The following is an 18,325-nucleotide window of genomic DNA, read 5'->3' as shown; positions in this document are numbered from 1 at the left end:
ATTAAAAATAGGATTTGACTTTACAGGAGATTGAAGTATTTCACACAAATTTGAAACTGCATGAAACATTAACTTTTCTCAGTGACTACAATTCAAAATAAGATTTTTCTTTTCTATCTGGGATAGTGCTAAAGAAGTTTAGATTGTTTTGTCAGGATTTTAATTATTTTTGTTGATTATTTTTTTTTGACAGGTACAGCTGTCTGAGAATAGGAATCAGGATCATATGTAATTTCAAGTTATTTTTGCTCCCATTTGTTTAATCTATCGAGAATACTTCTTCCCATTTAAAACATATATTTCCTTCTCATCAATTTAACACTTTCTTCAGTATTACTGGAATATACTGGAAGTACTGGTAATTCACACTGGCCCATTTTAGTTTTGTAGAAAAAGATTGGAAAACATTACTCATACAGGTAAAACTAAAAACCGTAAATGTAGAAGGGATTAATAACAAAGTAATCAATTAACAAACAGTCCAATTAGGTTAGTGTTACAGAACAATTAGAAGCATCTCCCCTACATAGTTGATCAGCTGTTTTGAATTATGTGACCAGTGAAAAATGCAGAAGAAAGGGATGGGAAATGTAGTGAAGTGTTACAGGGTTAACACAGTTGTTTAGTGAAGCATATACACACTTGTATATTATTGTTATTATTATTGTTGTTGTTGTTAACAACCTCCCTTTCATTTCAAATAAGAATCATGGTGAGTTTCTAGGAGATACTTGAAAATTGTCAGTGGTACTGAGATCAGTTGTAATAAAGTCTCTTGTCCTCGAGGGAAGTGCGTATGGTGGAAGCCATGTATACATTTCCACATGCGTATATGTTTGTGCATCCAGCGATCACTGTACAAATTAGATATTATTTATTTCCTATTTCAGGTTCTGGAAAGGAGTATAGTGTAGCACAGGATCTTTTACACATACCCTAATCCCTTCATGCTTTCCAACCTATTCCTGTTTTTCTAACTTCTGGTTTTAGCCATCCCTGTTTCCAGTTCTTACTGTTTTACCTTCCTAGGATCTTTGTGACATTTCCTGCCCTTTTTCAGCTCTTTACCTTCCTTTCACCCATTCATTGCATGTTGTCTTTCTGTACCTTCATTAGCTATTAAAGCTGTGTCCTATTATGTTTCCTGTCCTTCTTTCAGTCCCTCCCTTTGGTTTCTTTCCTCCCTTCCCTCCATTTTTCTAAGCCAGCTAGATCTGATCAACTTTGCTCAAAAACTGCTCACAGACACATCTACATTAACCTAGTGATTCACTTTTCCTTTCTCTGTTTCGTCCTTCTCAGTCTTCTCCTTGACTCAATTTCCAGTCCTGTTTTTCTTACAATCCACTACCATTCATTACTCTGATTCTTGCTTTATTCCATCTATTTCTTGCCCAGTCCTACCTCTTTCTTTTCTTTCTCTGTAGGCCTAATTTTTGCTGCTTCTCAGTGAGAACCACACAGTTTCTTTCTCTGTCCACATAACCTTGATCTAGCTAAGGCAATACCTTCTCTTTGAAAGGGTTGGCGAGCCCAGATCAGCAAGTACTACTGCAGCCCAAAAGTACAGCAGGAGGGAAGGTGCTAATCATCTGTGTGTTGAAATATAGCTATCATGGACAAAGAATTTGGGGATCTAGCCCTCCCATTTCTGGAGACTTCCATGTTTTCAAGATTTTAACACCTTGCCTCAGTGAATTTTCAGAAAGATGACAAATGGATAGACATGGTGCCAAATGTCACAACCTGCAAAGCAGGGTTAATAGAAGTGTAAGATAGGAGTGTGTTCCCTTCAGTTTGGGAAACTATCTGGTCTGTTTAGAAAAATAAAAATCAGTTCCAGGCACAATTCAGCATGTAAAATTTTAGAAGAAATAGTTGAAGTTCACCAAAATTATAAATCGCTAAAATAATATTGTGAAATAGTGTCAGGGGTTATTCCCGGTAGGCAGCTAAGTGCCACACAGCTGCTCACTCACTTCCCCTTCCACCCCCAGTGGGACAGGGGAAGTGATAAGGGAGAGTAAAAGTCAGAAAAATCATGGGTTGAGATAAAAATAGTTTAATAACCAAAGGAAAAGTGGAGGAAGAAAGAAAGAAAACAAAACAAGTGCTGTAATTGCAATCACTTACCATCTCCCATGGGTAGACCGATGCTTAGTTGCTTCCCAAGCAGAAGATGGCTAACCTAGCTAAACGCCCCTTCCTCTCCATTTTACTGCTGAGCATGACATTCTATGGCATGGAATATCTCTTTGGTTAGTTTGGGTCATCTGCCTGGTGGTGTTCCCTCCTAACCTCATGCGCACCCCTAATCTATTCACTGGGGGCGAAAGTGAGAAGGCCTTGACACTGTGCAAACATTATTCAGCAATAGCTAAAACATTAGTGCGTTATCAGCATTGTTTTGGTCATAAATCTAACACACAGCACCACATCAGCTATTATGAAGAATAACTCCTCCATCGCAGCCAGACCCAGTACAAATAGGTGATGAATTATAAAAGAAAGCAAGTTAATGTATTATGTTTTGTCAGAAGAAGACAAAAGAGCATTTTAACTCATAATGTTTAAGAACAATGAGGTTTCAGAATGATTTGGTAACAGGGTAGATAGTTTGCAGACTAAGATGGCAAGTTGCTTACAGTGAGAAGGACAGAAAGGAAATTAAAAAACTGAGAAGTTTGTCAAGAGATTTACAGATTTCATTAAGGAACTGAAGATTCATGGATAGTATAGGAAAAAGAATAAGACAAGTCGTACTCCACTGAACAATGATGAGATGCCTGAAACAGAGGCCAAAATAAAAAAAACAGCCAATAGAGTGATTCAAATATAAGTTTTATAATATAAATAGCAATCAAGAAATGGTCTGTTGAAAATGGGTCAAATGGGAGCTGTAAAGCCTACAGAGGTGCTTGCAGTAGCAACAAAACAAAGTTGCAAACAGATGATTTAATCGTGATAAATATGGAGAATCAACAATAACAGCAGTCTAGCTGCGTAGAGCGAATGAGAACTGATTTACCAATGGGATTTGACTGCAGAAAGAGCCATCATCCCAAAAGCACTAATCAGTCAATCTGAGTAACAAGATGGGATGATGGCAGTGCCAAGACCAATAAAGAAAAGTAATTCATTGGAGATTGTTATTTGGGAACAGTTGATCCACTTGGATTTTGTTCTGTCTGGACGTCCATTTTTAAATGTTAAATGTCTTTACACAAAAAAAACCCCAAACCTTTTCATTCTGTAAACTAGTTTTCACCATATATTTATTGGAAATATGGGAATATTTCTCCCCAAGTCATTCTTCTTCTATAGAGTTCCAGAAGCTTTAAATCAGTTTTTCTTACAGCTTTTCATTACGATCTATGCATTCAGCTCTCATTTCTCCAATGGGAAATGGGCTAGAAGTAATGTAAGTGCATTGGCAGGAAATATTGCACAGATATGCCTTGTGTTTATTTCCCCTTTAATTTAAACCACCCTTACCTAGGAGGGCTCCTCTTTCTGCAGTAAGTTTTTAGCAGTAAAACAGTTTAAACTAGAAGCTTTTAATAATCACTTTTAACAGAGACGCATTCCCTTTACACATTATGTTTTATACATCCCTGGAATGACCTTTTGCTATAAAAATGCATGTTCTGTGTTGCTCTCATCTTTTTAAATACTATTGTGTGAAAGGTTAGTAAGTTGTAAAATAACATGTTTCCTTGGAACAAGAACATTATATTAGGGTTTCTTGCTTACTTAAGAAGTCATATGCATTTTGATTTCTTAGCACAACTTTTTTCCTGGATTCATTGAAATGTGTTAAATAAATTAATGCTGGGACTTTTCTTATTGCTTGATCACAGCAAAAAAACCTCTTAATACCTTGAATACGCCTTACTCTTCAGGAATGATGAACCCTGACCTTTTCCTTCCCCACACAGAACCTGGCAGTCCCCCTCCTGCCCACTCCCAAAAAGTGTTTATTCTGCCACTGTCTGCTCTGTTATGTGTTTGCACTTTCACGTAAAACTGAGTTTATGTAAAGCATGCATGTTACCATGCAGATCTTTTATCTGTGTTGAGCTGAGCCTCTTCACATAGAGTTGTGTCATGGTTTAACCCCAGCCAGCAACTAAGCCCCACACAGCTGCTCACTCACTCCCCCACGGTGGGATGGGGGAGAGAATCAGAATAGTAAAAGTGAGAAAAATTGTGGGTTGAGAAGACGACAGTTTAATAGGTAAAGCACAAGCCATGCATGCAATCAGAGCAGAACAAGAAATTCGTTCACTTTTTCCCAACAGCAGGTAGGTGTTTAGAGCCATCCCCAGGAAAGCAGGGCTCCATCATGTGTACTAGTTGCTTGGGAAGACAAACACCATAACTCCAAACATCCCCCCTACTTCCTTCTTCTTCCCCCAGCTTTTATTGCTGAGCGTGACATCATATGGTGTGGAATATCCCTTTGGTCAGTTGGGGTCAGCTGTCCTGGCTGTGTCCCCTCCCAGCTTCTTGTGCACCCCCAGCCTGCTTGCTGGTGGGGTGGGGTGAGGAGCAGAAAAGGCCTTGACTCTGTGTAAGCGCTGCTCAGCAATAATGAAAACATCCCTGTATTATCAATACTGTGTCCAGCACAAATCCAGAACATAGCCCCATAGTAGCTACTATGAATAAAATTAACTGTATCCCAGCCAAAACCAGCACAAGTTAGAAATAAATAGCTAAGAAACTATTTGATGTGTCACAGCTGTAAACAACCATGTGAAAGCTGCTGATCTGTTCCAGGACAAAAGCAGTTAGGTTAATTAAAATGTCACTAAGGCTGTTATAAGGTAATTTGCTTGATTTTTTCCTTGAGATTTAGGAAGCTAATCCCTTTCAGCTATGCTGCTTTCCTGATGAGAAGAGCTAACTGACTGTTCAGTCCATCTCAGGCTATCATACAATTGGTTCATTTAAATAACCTTTTTCAAAGGCTTACGCTTACTTATTTGATGGTGCCCTGAAGCAAATAAAGGCTCTCATGGGAATGGTTGTAATGTCTGGTCTCTGGACTACAGCTCATTGTCATAACTTCCATGCAGCCATACATTCAGCTCTTAATTCTCCAGTGGAAAACAGGCTAGAAGTAATGTAAGTACAATGATATATTCAGTCCCAGCATTGAGTAATAATATTCTTTCTTCTCTGATGTACTTAAACTGTGTTCAGGTGCAGAGTAATTACCCTGTACTTAAACATTTGCTTTGTAGATATTGAGGCTGGTAAGCATAGGCAGCCATTTCTTGTACCTGTGTAGGCTTGTCCTTACACAGCATAAGCACCGTGCTTGAAACAAGCCTTTTCTGCATGACACCTTTTGGGCATTCTCCTATTAGTGGGTTCATATCTTGTTAGTAAGCAGAAGGAAATGGTATATGTAGGCATGAAAAAAAAATGAATATAATATTCACTGTGCTAGCCAGAAGCTGAACACATGGAAATAACCATGCCTAATAAAGATAACAAATTACTTTATTGCTAGCGTCAGTGGAGCTGTCTGGACTAACGGTGTGATTTTTGTCTGGCAGGACTAAGCTTAGATGCAGTTCCATATTCCATGAAATAGTAGGTTTATGTATCACTGGAGTCAACTCCGTCGTTCAGACTTGCAAAATATGTAAACCCAATACTACACAACACGTACACACGTGCGCACAAATAATATCTTGGAATAACATTAGAATCATAGAATGGTTTAGGTTGGAAGGGACCTTTAACGATCATCTGGTTCCAACCCCCCTGCCATGGGCAGGGACACCTGCCACCAGACCAGGTTGCTCAAAGGCCCATCCAACCTGGCCTTGAACACTTCCAGGGATGGGACATCCACAACTTCTCTGGCAACCTGTCCCAGTGTTTCACCACCCTCATATTAAAGTTTCTTCTTTACGTTACCTTCTTTTATTTATAGCTTCTATCTAATCTAAATCTACCCTCTTTTAGTTTAAAATGGTTACCTCTTGCCATATCACTACATGCCCTGGTAAAAAGTCTCTCTCCATCTTTCTTAGAAGCCCCCTTAAATATTGAAGGGCTGCAATAAGGTCTCCCCGGAGCCTTCTCTTCTCCAGGCTGAGCAACCCCAACTTTCTTAGCCTTTCTTCGCAGGAGAGGTGTTCCAGCTCTCTGATCATTGTTGCAGAAGAACTCCAACCTTTTTTTGTGTTTGGCTTCCTGCCTAGTAATGTATGTTGACTGATGTTTAGAATATCACCTATATTTACACAGTTCATTACTTGATGAAGACAGGAATAACTTTGAATGAAGAGGGGCTATTAATTTACAATACATATTATTAATAGAGTGTTGTTGATGGGGTATTATATTGTATTAGCTCTTAAACATACGTGCATGTCCTTGCTTAAAATCTAGTTTTCAGGAGACTGCAGTCCTGGAGAAGTTCTGTTCTGAAGCTGTATTAACTATTAAAGGGGAAGAAGACCGAAAACTGTTCTAACCAGACCGTCAACTGTGTAAAGTTAATATTAATGTTTATTTTGCAGTGTGGAAACTATTAATGATGGCAATTTCCACATTGTGGAGCTGCTAGCTATGGATCAGATTCTGTCTTTATCTATTGATGGAGGAAGCCCCAAGATAATTACCAATTTGTCCAAGCAATCCACTCTGAATTTTGATTCTCCACTGTATGTAGGAGGTAAGAGTATCTTACTGCTTCTTATTAACAGTATCATAGCTAATTTATTCTGGTAACATACATTAATAAACACACGGTAAGAGACTCATTCACTGAGATAACACCTTAAGATGAAACTCCAGCAGTTAATCTTGATAGTTTCAATTTTAACAAATAGAATGTCCTTAAACTGCACCTGTTGCTTTTTTATCAGTATGGATATTTTATGCCCACTGTAAAAATCTGTAATTTTCTACTGGTATGTAGCTTTTTACTATACTGAAGAAGTGTGTTTAACATTGTTTAGCTACCTGAAGATGCAGTAATGCCTATTCAGAAAGTGTAGAATGGTAGCATTCTGTTTTGATGATGTTTTACATTTCTATTTCACTGTACAAATATTTGCAGGAAATGACAGCAAGGTATAAAGCCATGAAGTATAATTTCTGTCTGGACATCTTATTGCTTAGGGCTGATATGAGTTATGACATTAGGTAAGAAGGGAACCAAGTGGACAGTTGCCTCACAGTGTGTGGCAGGGTTTGGGTTTTGTTTTATTTTGAGAAGAAAGAATTGTTTGTTTCAGTAAAACTGGCTGTAGGTGTTTGTGGAAATAAACTATTTGAAACATTGTTGATCATTTGCTGCAATTTACTTTGTAGAACTATGGATTCAAGCCCATTGTTTTAACCAGCAGTTTCTGTTGAATTTCTGATGGGCCTGCATAACCTAGGTAAAAGAGTCAGAAACGTCAGCCTCCACTGCATGCCTTCCTACTGTCCTTCGTAGGAAGTCCAAGTTCTTAGTGATCAGAGAGTCAGCATGGTTTTTCAATACTGCTGATCTTCTACCAGTCTTCATCTTCTACTTAGTTTAACTGTATGCTCTTATAGGAGACATGCAAGGAGTCGTCTTCTGATCTGTTCTTTCTGTAAAAAGAAAAGAATACCTTCTTTCTTTTTCATTTTGTTTTGTGTCTGAGAATAAAGTTTTTAGACTTGAGCATCTTGCGTCCTTGCAAAAAATTATGCTACCAGTAGTACATTCATGAGATGCCTATTTTCTCTAGCAAAGGTACTGTTTATCCTCTTTCTAAATATACAGAAAAGCTCAGGGTAGCTGCTTAGATATATCTCTAATGGGAAAGAAAAACAGGAAGCTGCTTTGATTCAGATCAAGAATCGTCTATTTCTCCTATAAAACCAGTATAACAAGTGCCTCAGTTGCAAGTGATGAGGGGTAAGTTGACTTTTGTCTCTGAAAATCCCCATTCTTCCCTTGAAACACTTCAGCTTTGTTGTCAAATCTTTTCAGATTTTGTGATTGCCTCCTTCCATGTAAGATGGGAAGAAGTACAAGATAGAATTCAACATTAGTCATCACTCCCCAGACCAGCAAAGAAAAGAATTAAAATTATCAAATGTATGAGCTGCCTTTAAAATTGCTTCATATCATGAACCTTCGAAGGAGGATTGCCTTGTGGAAGCACATCTGCATTTTTTCATATGTAGCAGTTCTGCAGTGTTGTTTACATAGTGTCCTATGCCAGATTTTTGGAAGGAGAGATGGTCCTAGATTCTAATAAGATACTGTGTGCTTGCTTACTTCTGTTGTCAACATCAGCTTGTTATTTAATGACTGCTAAGGCCAATTTTACTACTTCTTGAAGACTGAGCTTAGTGCAGAATCATCCTTCTGTCTGTTATGGGCACATTTTAATGAAATGAGGCTAGACTGCCAACTATAAACATTTATTTTGTGCTGTGCTAACACTTAACTTGTTGATTTGTCACAGTGGTTCTCCTCCTTGCTTCTTCACCTTGCAGATCTGTGTCTCAATTACAAAAATCATAGTAATCTGCATCATCATTTTGAAGTATCAGAAGACATAATTTTTGGAAGTAACCTTTTCCTTCAGTGGTTTGATTCCTAAAAGCAGGAGTCTTTTCATCCTAGTGCGTATTCTTTAGAGAGGCCCTGTGTTACTTCTATTTCTATTCTTCACATTCAGGCTCCAAGCAGACAATTATTTCTGCTGTCATAGAAAATGTTGGTCCAAAACAGAATGAAAACCATCATTAGAAGCACATTATTACAAAGTAAAGCAAAAAACCTAATTTTAATCTTATTAGAATCTAGGTTGATATTCAGCTCTTAAACTTTTCTGTTCTTTATCTATGTTTATCTATTTATGATCTGTAAAACTCTTGAGACAGTTAACTTTCACTTGTGTATATTACCCATCTTTTTGAGATTCATTCAATTTTTTCTTATCCAACTGTATCTAGAATTTTTAGAGAATTCAGTCACACATTTCCATCAGTTAAGAACTCAAATTCTCACTAGGATTTTATGCAGTATTTTTATCTTTGCCAAAGTCTTAGTTTGACACCTATATCATCATGTAGCTTACACTTACTCTTATCACCTTCCTGTTAAAATGGCATTTCTGGTAAGCATCACCTCAGCTGGCAGGATGAAATTCAGACTTGACAGCAAGCCCTTGTATGTTTTTTTCTCTCTCTCATTCTCTCTCTCCCCCCCGCCCCTTCTTTTTTTTGACAAAGTTAATCTTGGGTCACAGTATTTGGGTTGGTTTGGAAGGGGTAATTCAATTTTTTTTACAGAAAGTGGGCTAATCGACTTATAGTCTTTTTTTTTTTTTTGACCTTTTTTCCAACTGTATGGCTCTCTTGTGTGGTCAGAATACACATGCTAGATATTTTTCAGTCTTTCTATAACAGATATCAGTAAATCATATTGAAAGCCCATGGCTTTTTGTAAAAAGTCTTAAGGGACATTCTGTTTCTTCTCAAAAACTCTTCACAGGGGTCACAGACTTCACCTCTACTTCATATTCTTCTCTCAGAAATTAGAGCATATTTTACTAGTTGAGAGTAGCGCCTTGTTTCATGGAAGTCCCTATTTCTGAGACAGGTAGGGCATCAGCTGCTTTTCACTTGTGCCTGCTCTGTTCTAGAAGCTTCTGAATGAGATAGTCATACAGTAACACTGTCAAAATGAGTGTTATTTAATAGGGGTCTTACAATTTGCCTCCTTGAGCAGTAATTTGGTAATTTGCCTGTAGTCAGGTTCAGTGATCAAAAGCGTAACGGGGTACAGGAACTACTTTCTTACCTTTTGGAAAATAGGGCTGAAATATTTGTCTGCATCGTTTCTATGGCAGTTCTTTCCTAACTATAAAGAACCTTTACCTAAAAATTATCTAGGAAATATTGCTAAAGAATATGAGCGGCTTTTGCACACACGTTGGCCTTCTAACACTTGGTAACTTGCTAGAAGAAGCAAAAAGTGTATACGCTAAAAGCTTGTGTATATGCTTGCATTGTGTTTCCAAATGTCTCCCATATTAGAGATCATAGACAAAAAATTCTCTGAATCACATGTGATATACCTCATATTATCTGGTGTGATACATGCTGATATGGTTCCCAGAAATCATATCTAAATTTCCTGATGCTTACAAGTATAACATATAGTTTAGTATTGCATTGATGTACTTAGTTTTATGCAGCTTTTATTTTTACAATGGATAAATTCAGTGCATCTATTTTGCTATTGGATACCTCAGGCCATATGCCTAAACATTTGCTGAGTGTTGCTTTCAAGAGACATCAGGGTGAAGAGGCCTTGATGACTCTGCCTTGTCCCTGGATTTTGAGAATATGGCACTTTTGAGGAAATGGAAACATGATTGTCTGCAGTCTGAGTCCTTTAATATAATAGTCCCAAGCCTATTTTACTTAACTGTTAAGATCAAAGAAGATTAGGCTCTTCAGCAGTATAGATGCAATGTTGTTCATTTCTATAATCACTGAAGCTTAGCACAAAAGAAATTACAATAACCTCTAAATGAAAGGCAGGTCTACTTCATTAGGTTGCGTAGCACTTCTGCATTACTCTTAAATGTTCAGAGGAACTATATAAAACCATTAGAAGTATCAGTTTATATGGTTAAGGAGCAACTATGCAGAACATTGCCTTTTTCTGTGTACCTTACTAAGTACCAGAATGAAAACTGTTAATTTTGCCTATGAATAAAGCTGTGCAGGTAATAAGCATATTTATTTTCAGGTAAACAGATCTTTTTCTAATGCTCAGTACACTTTGATTTCCTTTACTTATTAGTCTCAGGAGGTATATAGGCATTTCTGTATTAATTATTTGAATGTAGTATCTTAAGGACTAACTAACATAGGCCAATATGTTGGCAATAAGTTAAAAAAAAAAAAGAAAAAAAGCAGGGGGTAGGAGTAGAAGAAACTTCATTTTTACAAGGAAAAAATGTTTAACAGTAATGTTCCTTCTGAATTAGTCTTAAATGATTAACTGATCACAACAGGATAACTACATCGCATATACCTCCTGCTTCAATTACACCTGTAACAGTTACAGACTACAGCAGAGGAATTATTCTGAAAATGGTCAGCATCAGGGACATTTGCACTATCTAGAAATATCTACACATAAGTATTTTGAATTATTGTTATTACTGACTATCTTTGTTTAAAACTGTAATGGCAAACTATGAGTGGCTTTTTTACTAATCTGTTTTTGAGACATACTGAACAAAAATATTTTTGAAAGTAATGGAACCTCCTCCTGTTGAGCTTTTCTTTCCAAGAATTTTCACTAGCAGAATTTCACATTTGAAATGTGTATGCCAGCTCCAAATTGATGAGCTGGTCCTACTAAATTCTTCTGGATTTGAGTAGCAGCTTACAAAAAAATCATGTATCAATTGCTACATTTCAACAACTTTTGTTTTTCCAAGATTCAGAAGCTATGTACTATCCTGGACTTGATTTCACTAGGTCAAAACCAGGCATGTATCTGAACTTTTTCACCGTTGCGAGCTTCCTGTATGAAGTCCTACATACCTCTTTTTAGTTGGATCTAGACACTTACGGGTCTGGAGCTGGTTTACATGCATGCTTGACAAATACTAGATCATTGCTCATGGCTGTAGGCTGAATATCTAAGAATAATTAATTAGGAATAAATATTTCTTTAAAAAAGGTTTAAAAAATAGGGAAAATGGTATAGAAAATTGTACCAAGGACTACATTGATTATTTGCTATTATTAATTTCCTAGGGATGCCTGTGAAAAATAACATAGCAGCTTTACGTCAATCTCCAGGACAGAACGGCACCAGCTTCCATGGTTGCATCCGTAATCTGTATATCAACAGCGAACTCCAGGACTTCAGAAATGTGCCACTGCAAGTGGGAATTCTGCCAGGTTGCGAGCCTTGTCATAAGAAAGTTTGTGTGCATGGAACATGCCATGCTACCAGCCAGTCAGGCTTTTCCTGTGAGTGTGAAGGAGGATGGACTGGACCCCTCTGTGATCAACAAACTAATGACCCGTGTCTTGGAAATAAGTATGTCCTTCCTCAAGACAGAACAGTAGTATAATATGCATATAAGCCTCCTGTTATATATATTTTTTTCATACAAGTTCACACTTTTTTCAGCAAGAAACAAAATATCCTGGGCATGTAAAAGTGAAAACACCATCCCAGTTATAGTATATTCTTCCCATAAACTTAATGAGGAAAAGTCCCCAGTTTAAGGGAGCAGATATATACATCTCACTAAGTTCTGCCTAAAACCTGGGATATGCTCTTACATACTTCTGTATGGACTACTGTAATGAGATACACTGATGCAAGTGTTGGTATAACATTTGTTACAAAAATCATTTAGAAGAAGTTGCAAATAGAAAAAAAAAATCTACTTGCCTATTTATAATTGTATAGAATGAGGAACTACAGTTATTATTATTCTCTAATGTGTTTTAAAAACTTGATACAATAGATATATCTAATATTTTTGTATTTTCACAGTACCCCAGGTTTTAGCAGGAACTTCTAAGTCCGTGTGTGCTAATTCTTTTTGGTGATTTGACTAGAACTTTTTAGGTTAGGCATTTTATGTATGTTTATAGAGAGGGTTGTGTATATAATATGTGTAGAGAGCGAGCGAAAGATACGTATATATGTGTATATAAGAGTATTGATATCTGTGCATATCCATCTTTTAAAATTACTATAGAGACAGATTCAGTTTTTTGGCTCATGGTCTCCCAGCACAAGAAGATAAGAAACTTCAGAAGTTCAAAGCTCTTCAGGATTTATTGGTCATGGGCAACAAGATGTCATTCTGTTTGCCCTTACCACTATTCTTCTACAGTTTGGCAAACATATCAGGTTTGGGTTTGGTTTTTGTTTTTTTTTTTAAAGTAAGCCTGCTTGGATCTTTTGGCTGCTGCTTTTTCAGAGCTCTGGCCTATATAACTTTTGAGGACCAGTGGCCTGAGTTTCCCAAGATATTCTAATAAGATGATTTTCAACTCCCATATAAAATGATGTTTAAGTGATCTTTTCACATGGTGTGTGTGGAGAGTCTGACCCTTTAAAGCTTTATACACCAGTTAGCATGCTTTACAATGCAGTTAGCATTGTTTACATTGGTTATGGACTCTTTCAGTACTATTAAGTTTTGAATTCTTCCCAAAGCCACAGCAGTTAATTTTTGAGGCATATCATCATAGTACTTCATTGTTCTTGGGTCTTTTTCTTACCCTGTCCTCTTTCATAGTAACTTAAGAGATAAAGAAAGGAAGTCACAGCAGGTTAAAAAATACAAATGTGATGTCTGTCACATCCATTTTATACTTCAGGAGTCAAAAATAACATGGAACTGTAACCATCAAGTTCTATAATAAGAAAAACCAAAGGATTTCCTTGAAGTGTCCTTGAAAAATTAGATTCTATATATGTTCTTATAACTATACGCATCAACACCCAAGCTGAGTTCTTTTTGCAATAAATTACAAAACTTGGCAAGTATCGGATACAGGCAGTATCAACGACGGAATTGAGCATAACTTTAGTATTTCATAGAATCATCAAATCATTTAGGTTGGAAAAGACCTCTAAGATCATCCAGTCCAACCATTAACCTACACTACCAAGTCCACACTAAACCAATCAAGGGTAGACTAGACTTAACCATGTCCCAGAGTGCCACGTCTACCCGTTTTTTGAACACTTCCTATTTTGTTAGCTCTTGAAAGTATTGGGTTTGTTTCAGCTGTGTACATTGCTGAGAGCTTTTAGGAGAGAAAGCCAAACCAAAATTGTTTATTTGGAGTGAAAGAGGGTTTCGTGGTTCTTTAGTTCCTGGGGAATTTGATTCCGTATTTCTTGATTCATCTCTAAATCCTGTCTATTGAATAGATGCATTTTGTCTGTTTAACACAGTATAACATTGCACTTTATCTGAGAAACAGACTTGTCACTGTAATCTCTGTTTTGAAAATGTAGGGGATCTTTTAGAGATCCCTGCAAACCATGAAAAGGCTTAAGGTTTAGATTTATTTTACCTAAATCTCAGTGCTTGACTTACGAACATAGTGACCAAAGTTTGCTCTATAGTCAGTAAAGGAATAAACACATTTCTAAAGAGTAAATTAGACCTCAAGTGGTCTAATCACCCTCTGGATAAGCTCATTTCTCTCCATGATTGTGTGGGGAGCTTATGGCAATTATATATCTAACTTGGGTGCCTGACTAGGTACCTAAAATTAGATAAGATGAAACTGTGCCCGAGAGTTTGCACTTAGCTTGACGTTCCTTTCAGTACAGTCTGAAGATGAAATTTAGGGCTTCAAAGAACAGGTGGAAGCAAAAGTATGAGAGTTGGCATTAGCTAAGATTTAATCGTCTTCTAAGTCAAGCAGAACTTTACCAAAGAGCCTGACACAGATTGCTTTGATATCTAAAACAGCCTGTATAGAATATATCATGATGTCAGTGTCACCTGAGTAACTTCATACATGAGATTTCCTAAAAGTGGTTGTTTTGTAAACAGTGAACAGATCAAATGCTAAACATAATGAAACGAAACAAAAGCTATCTGCCTTGTGACACTGTCTAAGCCTGCAATTTTGAGTTGCTTAATCTCACAGTCTTGGAATATCAGACTTCAACCACAGGAACAATTTGGAGTTTTTTAGGGAACATAGTTGCTTCAAAAGTATAGACTCTTGCATAACAGGGAAGTTGGAGGTGCTTAAGCTATTAGTTAAGTTTTATATTTGCAGTTTTTAATCCCAAACTGGATATGTGAATGGAGGCTATGTGTTGTGCCTTCCATTTAAATATCCTGTGATGAGGATGACTTCACATACTCTTTTTCCTCCAAGTTACACCATGCCTAAAGGACTTGCACAGAATTAAGGGTACAGATGGAGAATTTTAATGTAGATTTCACTGATGAGTGGCACGTGTTGATACTTATAAACTAAAACAGTTTTAAATAGTTAATGCAAGTTTGTCAAAGTTAGTGGTGTGCATTCTTTTCAAGTTTACCAAATTTCTTACTGTACTAAAGGAGTACAAAGCAAAAAATTTCCAGATACACAGACTATGTTATCTAAAAAATTTCAAAATGAGATGTTGTTCTTAACAGAACTCTTCTTTTAATATGGAATGCAATTTCATATGAATTTTTGCCATCTTCAAATTGAAACAAAGGATTTTATTTTAGATTGAATGGGATTTTTTTTTTTAATCTAAAGCTTTTTGTTTATTTATATATTTATTTAGGTGGCTGCCACAACCTACTAAGGAGGTTGTGGGCTCAGGGATCTTACGATAGAGAGAGGAAAAACATTAGAGAGGAGAAACATTAGGGTGGGTGACTGTGACCTTGAATGTCAGGATTGCATTCCCCTCTACAGAGGAGTCTTCACTGTGGTCTCCCTAGTAAACAGTATGTAGATAGAAAACTTGTATATCAAGACAACAGTTAAAATAACATTATTTCTAGGAAGAAAGTTATTGACCCTGTGCCACCAAATGAACAAAGGGAGGTGATTTTATTCCAAGTCATTGGTGATGTTTTCAGAACATGAACTCCCCTAATCTTCAGCTTACACCTAGGAACAGGTAATTAAACATCCTCCCTTTGGGAACCACCACCTCTCTCTGAAGAGAGGTAAGACCAGCTATGTGTTCCCTCACTGTACATCAGAACTTAGCAGATGCAGCAGATGGGTTAATCACAGCCTTTTTTTGTCTAATGACAAGATTTGAGCCTGCCACAAATGTTTGCCAAAGCTCAACCAAGACAGTAGCTAGTTTATTTAGCCACTTGGGTGAGACTTGATAATATGCAACCTCATCTAGTGTAACTGCATGAGTACCACACGAGTGCTGTTGGCTTTCAGTGAAGACCTGCCTCATACATTGTATGACCACGGTACTGGCAGCTGGCAATGCAGACTGATGTATTTGACGGAGGAGCATGTGGTCAGCTTTGAAACTGCCATTGCTGGGTCAGGAAAGTCTCAGTTAGGCAGCGCCTGATCTCTCTTTGTGCTCGGAGCCCCGTACTTCATGAGTGACAAAACGGGTTTTTTTTAAATGATACAAGAACCAGAATTTCAGGTGAGCATCCTTTTTCTCTACTTAATTCTAGTGAATTAAATTTGGGCTTGATTTTTGCTGTGTTGTTCTCAAAAGCATGCTGAAAATTTAGGTAGACAGGAAATGTTGGGTTTAATAACTGTGGCCTGTAAAAGTCTTCCATAACACATCTACAGTGGCTGTTTTCTGGTGAGACAGAGTTCTGTACTGCACCTTGTTTTGTGTAAACCTGCATACCAATTCTAAATCACTTCACTGCATCTCACTGAAAAAGTCCATCAGAAACAAAAGCAATTTCTTCTAAGTACAGTCCAAAGTATTTGTAGTTAATGTTGCTTAGCCTGAACTTTGATGAATAATTTATTTTTATTCTCTTGGGCTTGTTTCCCCTGTAGATGTGTGCATGGTACCTGCTTGCCGATCAATGCGTTTTCATACAGTTGTAAATGCCTGCAGGGACATGGGGGAGTCCTCTGTGATGAAGAGGAAATGCTGTTTAACCCCTGCCAATCCATCAGGTGTAAACATGGCAAATGCAGGCTTTCAGGACTTGGGAAACCATATTGCGAATGCAGCAGCGGATACACGGGGGACAGCTGTGATAAAGGTAAAAAGAAATCTAAAATCATGTTGTTGTTTTGGTCTTAGAAAAGAGGGGGTTTTTATTAAAATGAACATGAACAGCCAAAAACATTACCAACTTTTTTTTCCCCACAATACACACATTTGTTGCCTTTTTTTTTACCATAAGAATTTATCTCGATGAGAGAAAAATCAAACTTTTCCCATGAATTTGTTTACATTTTGAGGATTTTTTCATCAAATGTTTTGCTGTGAAAACATTTCTCTTTTTTGCCTTCATTCAGAAACACATTTTTACTATATTAACTATTACCTTTTACCTGCTGTATCTTTCTGTATTTATTGTTTCTCTGCCTTCTGCAACTGAGAAGCCAAATCCAATGATTCTGCTCCTAGTTTTATCACAAACTCTACTTTTGACCTCTCAGCTTCAACTGATTTATCACAGCGAATTATGCAGGTGAGATGGATGAAAACAGGATGACTTTTCCCCCTACCTTTTTCTTTTTCCTTTGTCTATCAAAGCTCTCCCTCTCCCTCTCTTTCCCTTACCCCAGATGGCATTTATTTTGTATTGTACATAGATGTGAATAGAATAGAAGAATATGGTTGTAGAACTTTTAACAGATGTCTCATTTTTAGCTGGTTTTATACCTCAGTAATTTATGAAGTTAGTGGAATGTAACTTGTATTAAATAACAGTTTGAATAATATTAAACTCCAGGTCTAATAAATTAAATTGCATGCTCTGTGAAACATTTCCCTATGGTAAATAGAACCAGCTGCAAGCAACGTAGGAACAGAAGATGTGTATTTTTATAAAAGAGGAAAAGATTTAAGCTTCCAATTTTCTTGTCATTGTAATAGCTTTGTATTTATGGTTTACATATACGCAATATAAACTTTACTGAAAATAGGACGTATAGGAAACAAAACTCAGCATTAATCAAATTACATTTGGTAGAACCACTAGTTTCCAATATACAGTCTGAGTCAAACTTTAAAATGTCAATCCCAACTGCAATTAGAAACACAGCATCTTCCTTAGCAATGTCAACCACTCTTTGACCTGTGTCTCAAAAGTGTATCTCTTATCCTAAATGTTGTTTTCTACAGAAATCTCTTGTCGAGGGGAACGAATCCGAGATTACTACCAAAAGCAGCAAGGGTATGCTGCGTGCCAGACGACCAAGAAGGTATCGAGACTAGAATGTAAAGGAGGATGTTCAACCGGGCAGTGCTGTGGACCACTGAGAAGCAAGAGACGGAAATACTCTTTTGAATGCACTGACGGGTCGTCATTTGTGGACGAGGTTGAAAAAGTGGTGAAGTGTGGCTGTACAAATTGTCCCTCCTAAGTGTCCCTGTCACACTTGTCTTTTGAAAATGTTGTATACTTATTGACCGCGTCGGACTAATTAATGCTTCATAGTGGAAATATTTGAAATATATTGTAAAATACAGAACAGACTTATTTTTATTATGAGAATAAAGACTTTTTCTTCATTTGAAAAAAGATTCAAGTGCTTGAACTGAGACTTCTCATAACCAAGAGGAGCTTTGAAGAAAAAAAAAAAAAAAAAGACCTGGTAACGTTGCAACAGAGAT

At 37.1% G+C, this 18,325-nt stretch overlaps 1 protein-coding gene across 5 annotated transcripts in view; it reads left to right on the top strand.

Annotated features, from left to right (window-relative positions):
• Positions 1-18,075, top strand: part of SLIT2 (slit guidance ligand 2) — a 270,822-nt gene extending 252,747 nt beyond the window's left edge. For all 5 annotated transcript variants that reach the window (XM_075709781.1, XM_075709779.1, XM_075709780.1 and 2 more), the window contains 4 exons: positions 6,543-6,697; positions 11,794-12,082; positions 16,531-16,742; positions 17,834-18,075. In XM_075709781.1, the coding sequence (XP_075565896.1) occupies positions 6,543-6,697; positions 11,794-12,082; positions 16,531-16,742; positions 17,834-18,075 (898 nt within the window). The remainder of the gene's footprint in view (positions 1-6,542; positions 6,698-11,793; positions 12,083-16,530; positions 16,743-17,833) is intronic.
• The last annotated feature ends 250 nt before the right edge of the window (positions 18,076-18,325 follow it).

The sequence above is a fragment of the Pelecanus crispus genome, chromosome 4 (assembly GCF_030463565.1).
Source record: "Pelecanus crispus isolate bPelCri1 chromosome 4, bPelCri1.pri, whole genome shotgun sequence".
Taxonomy (NCBI): Eukaryota; Metazoa; Chordata; class Aves; order Pelecaniformes; family Pelecanidae; genus Pelecanus; species Pelecanus crispus.
The sequence above is the reverse complement of the archived record's forward strand: the minus strand, read 5'-3'. Positions and strand labels throughout refer to the sequence as shown.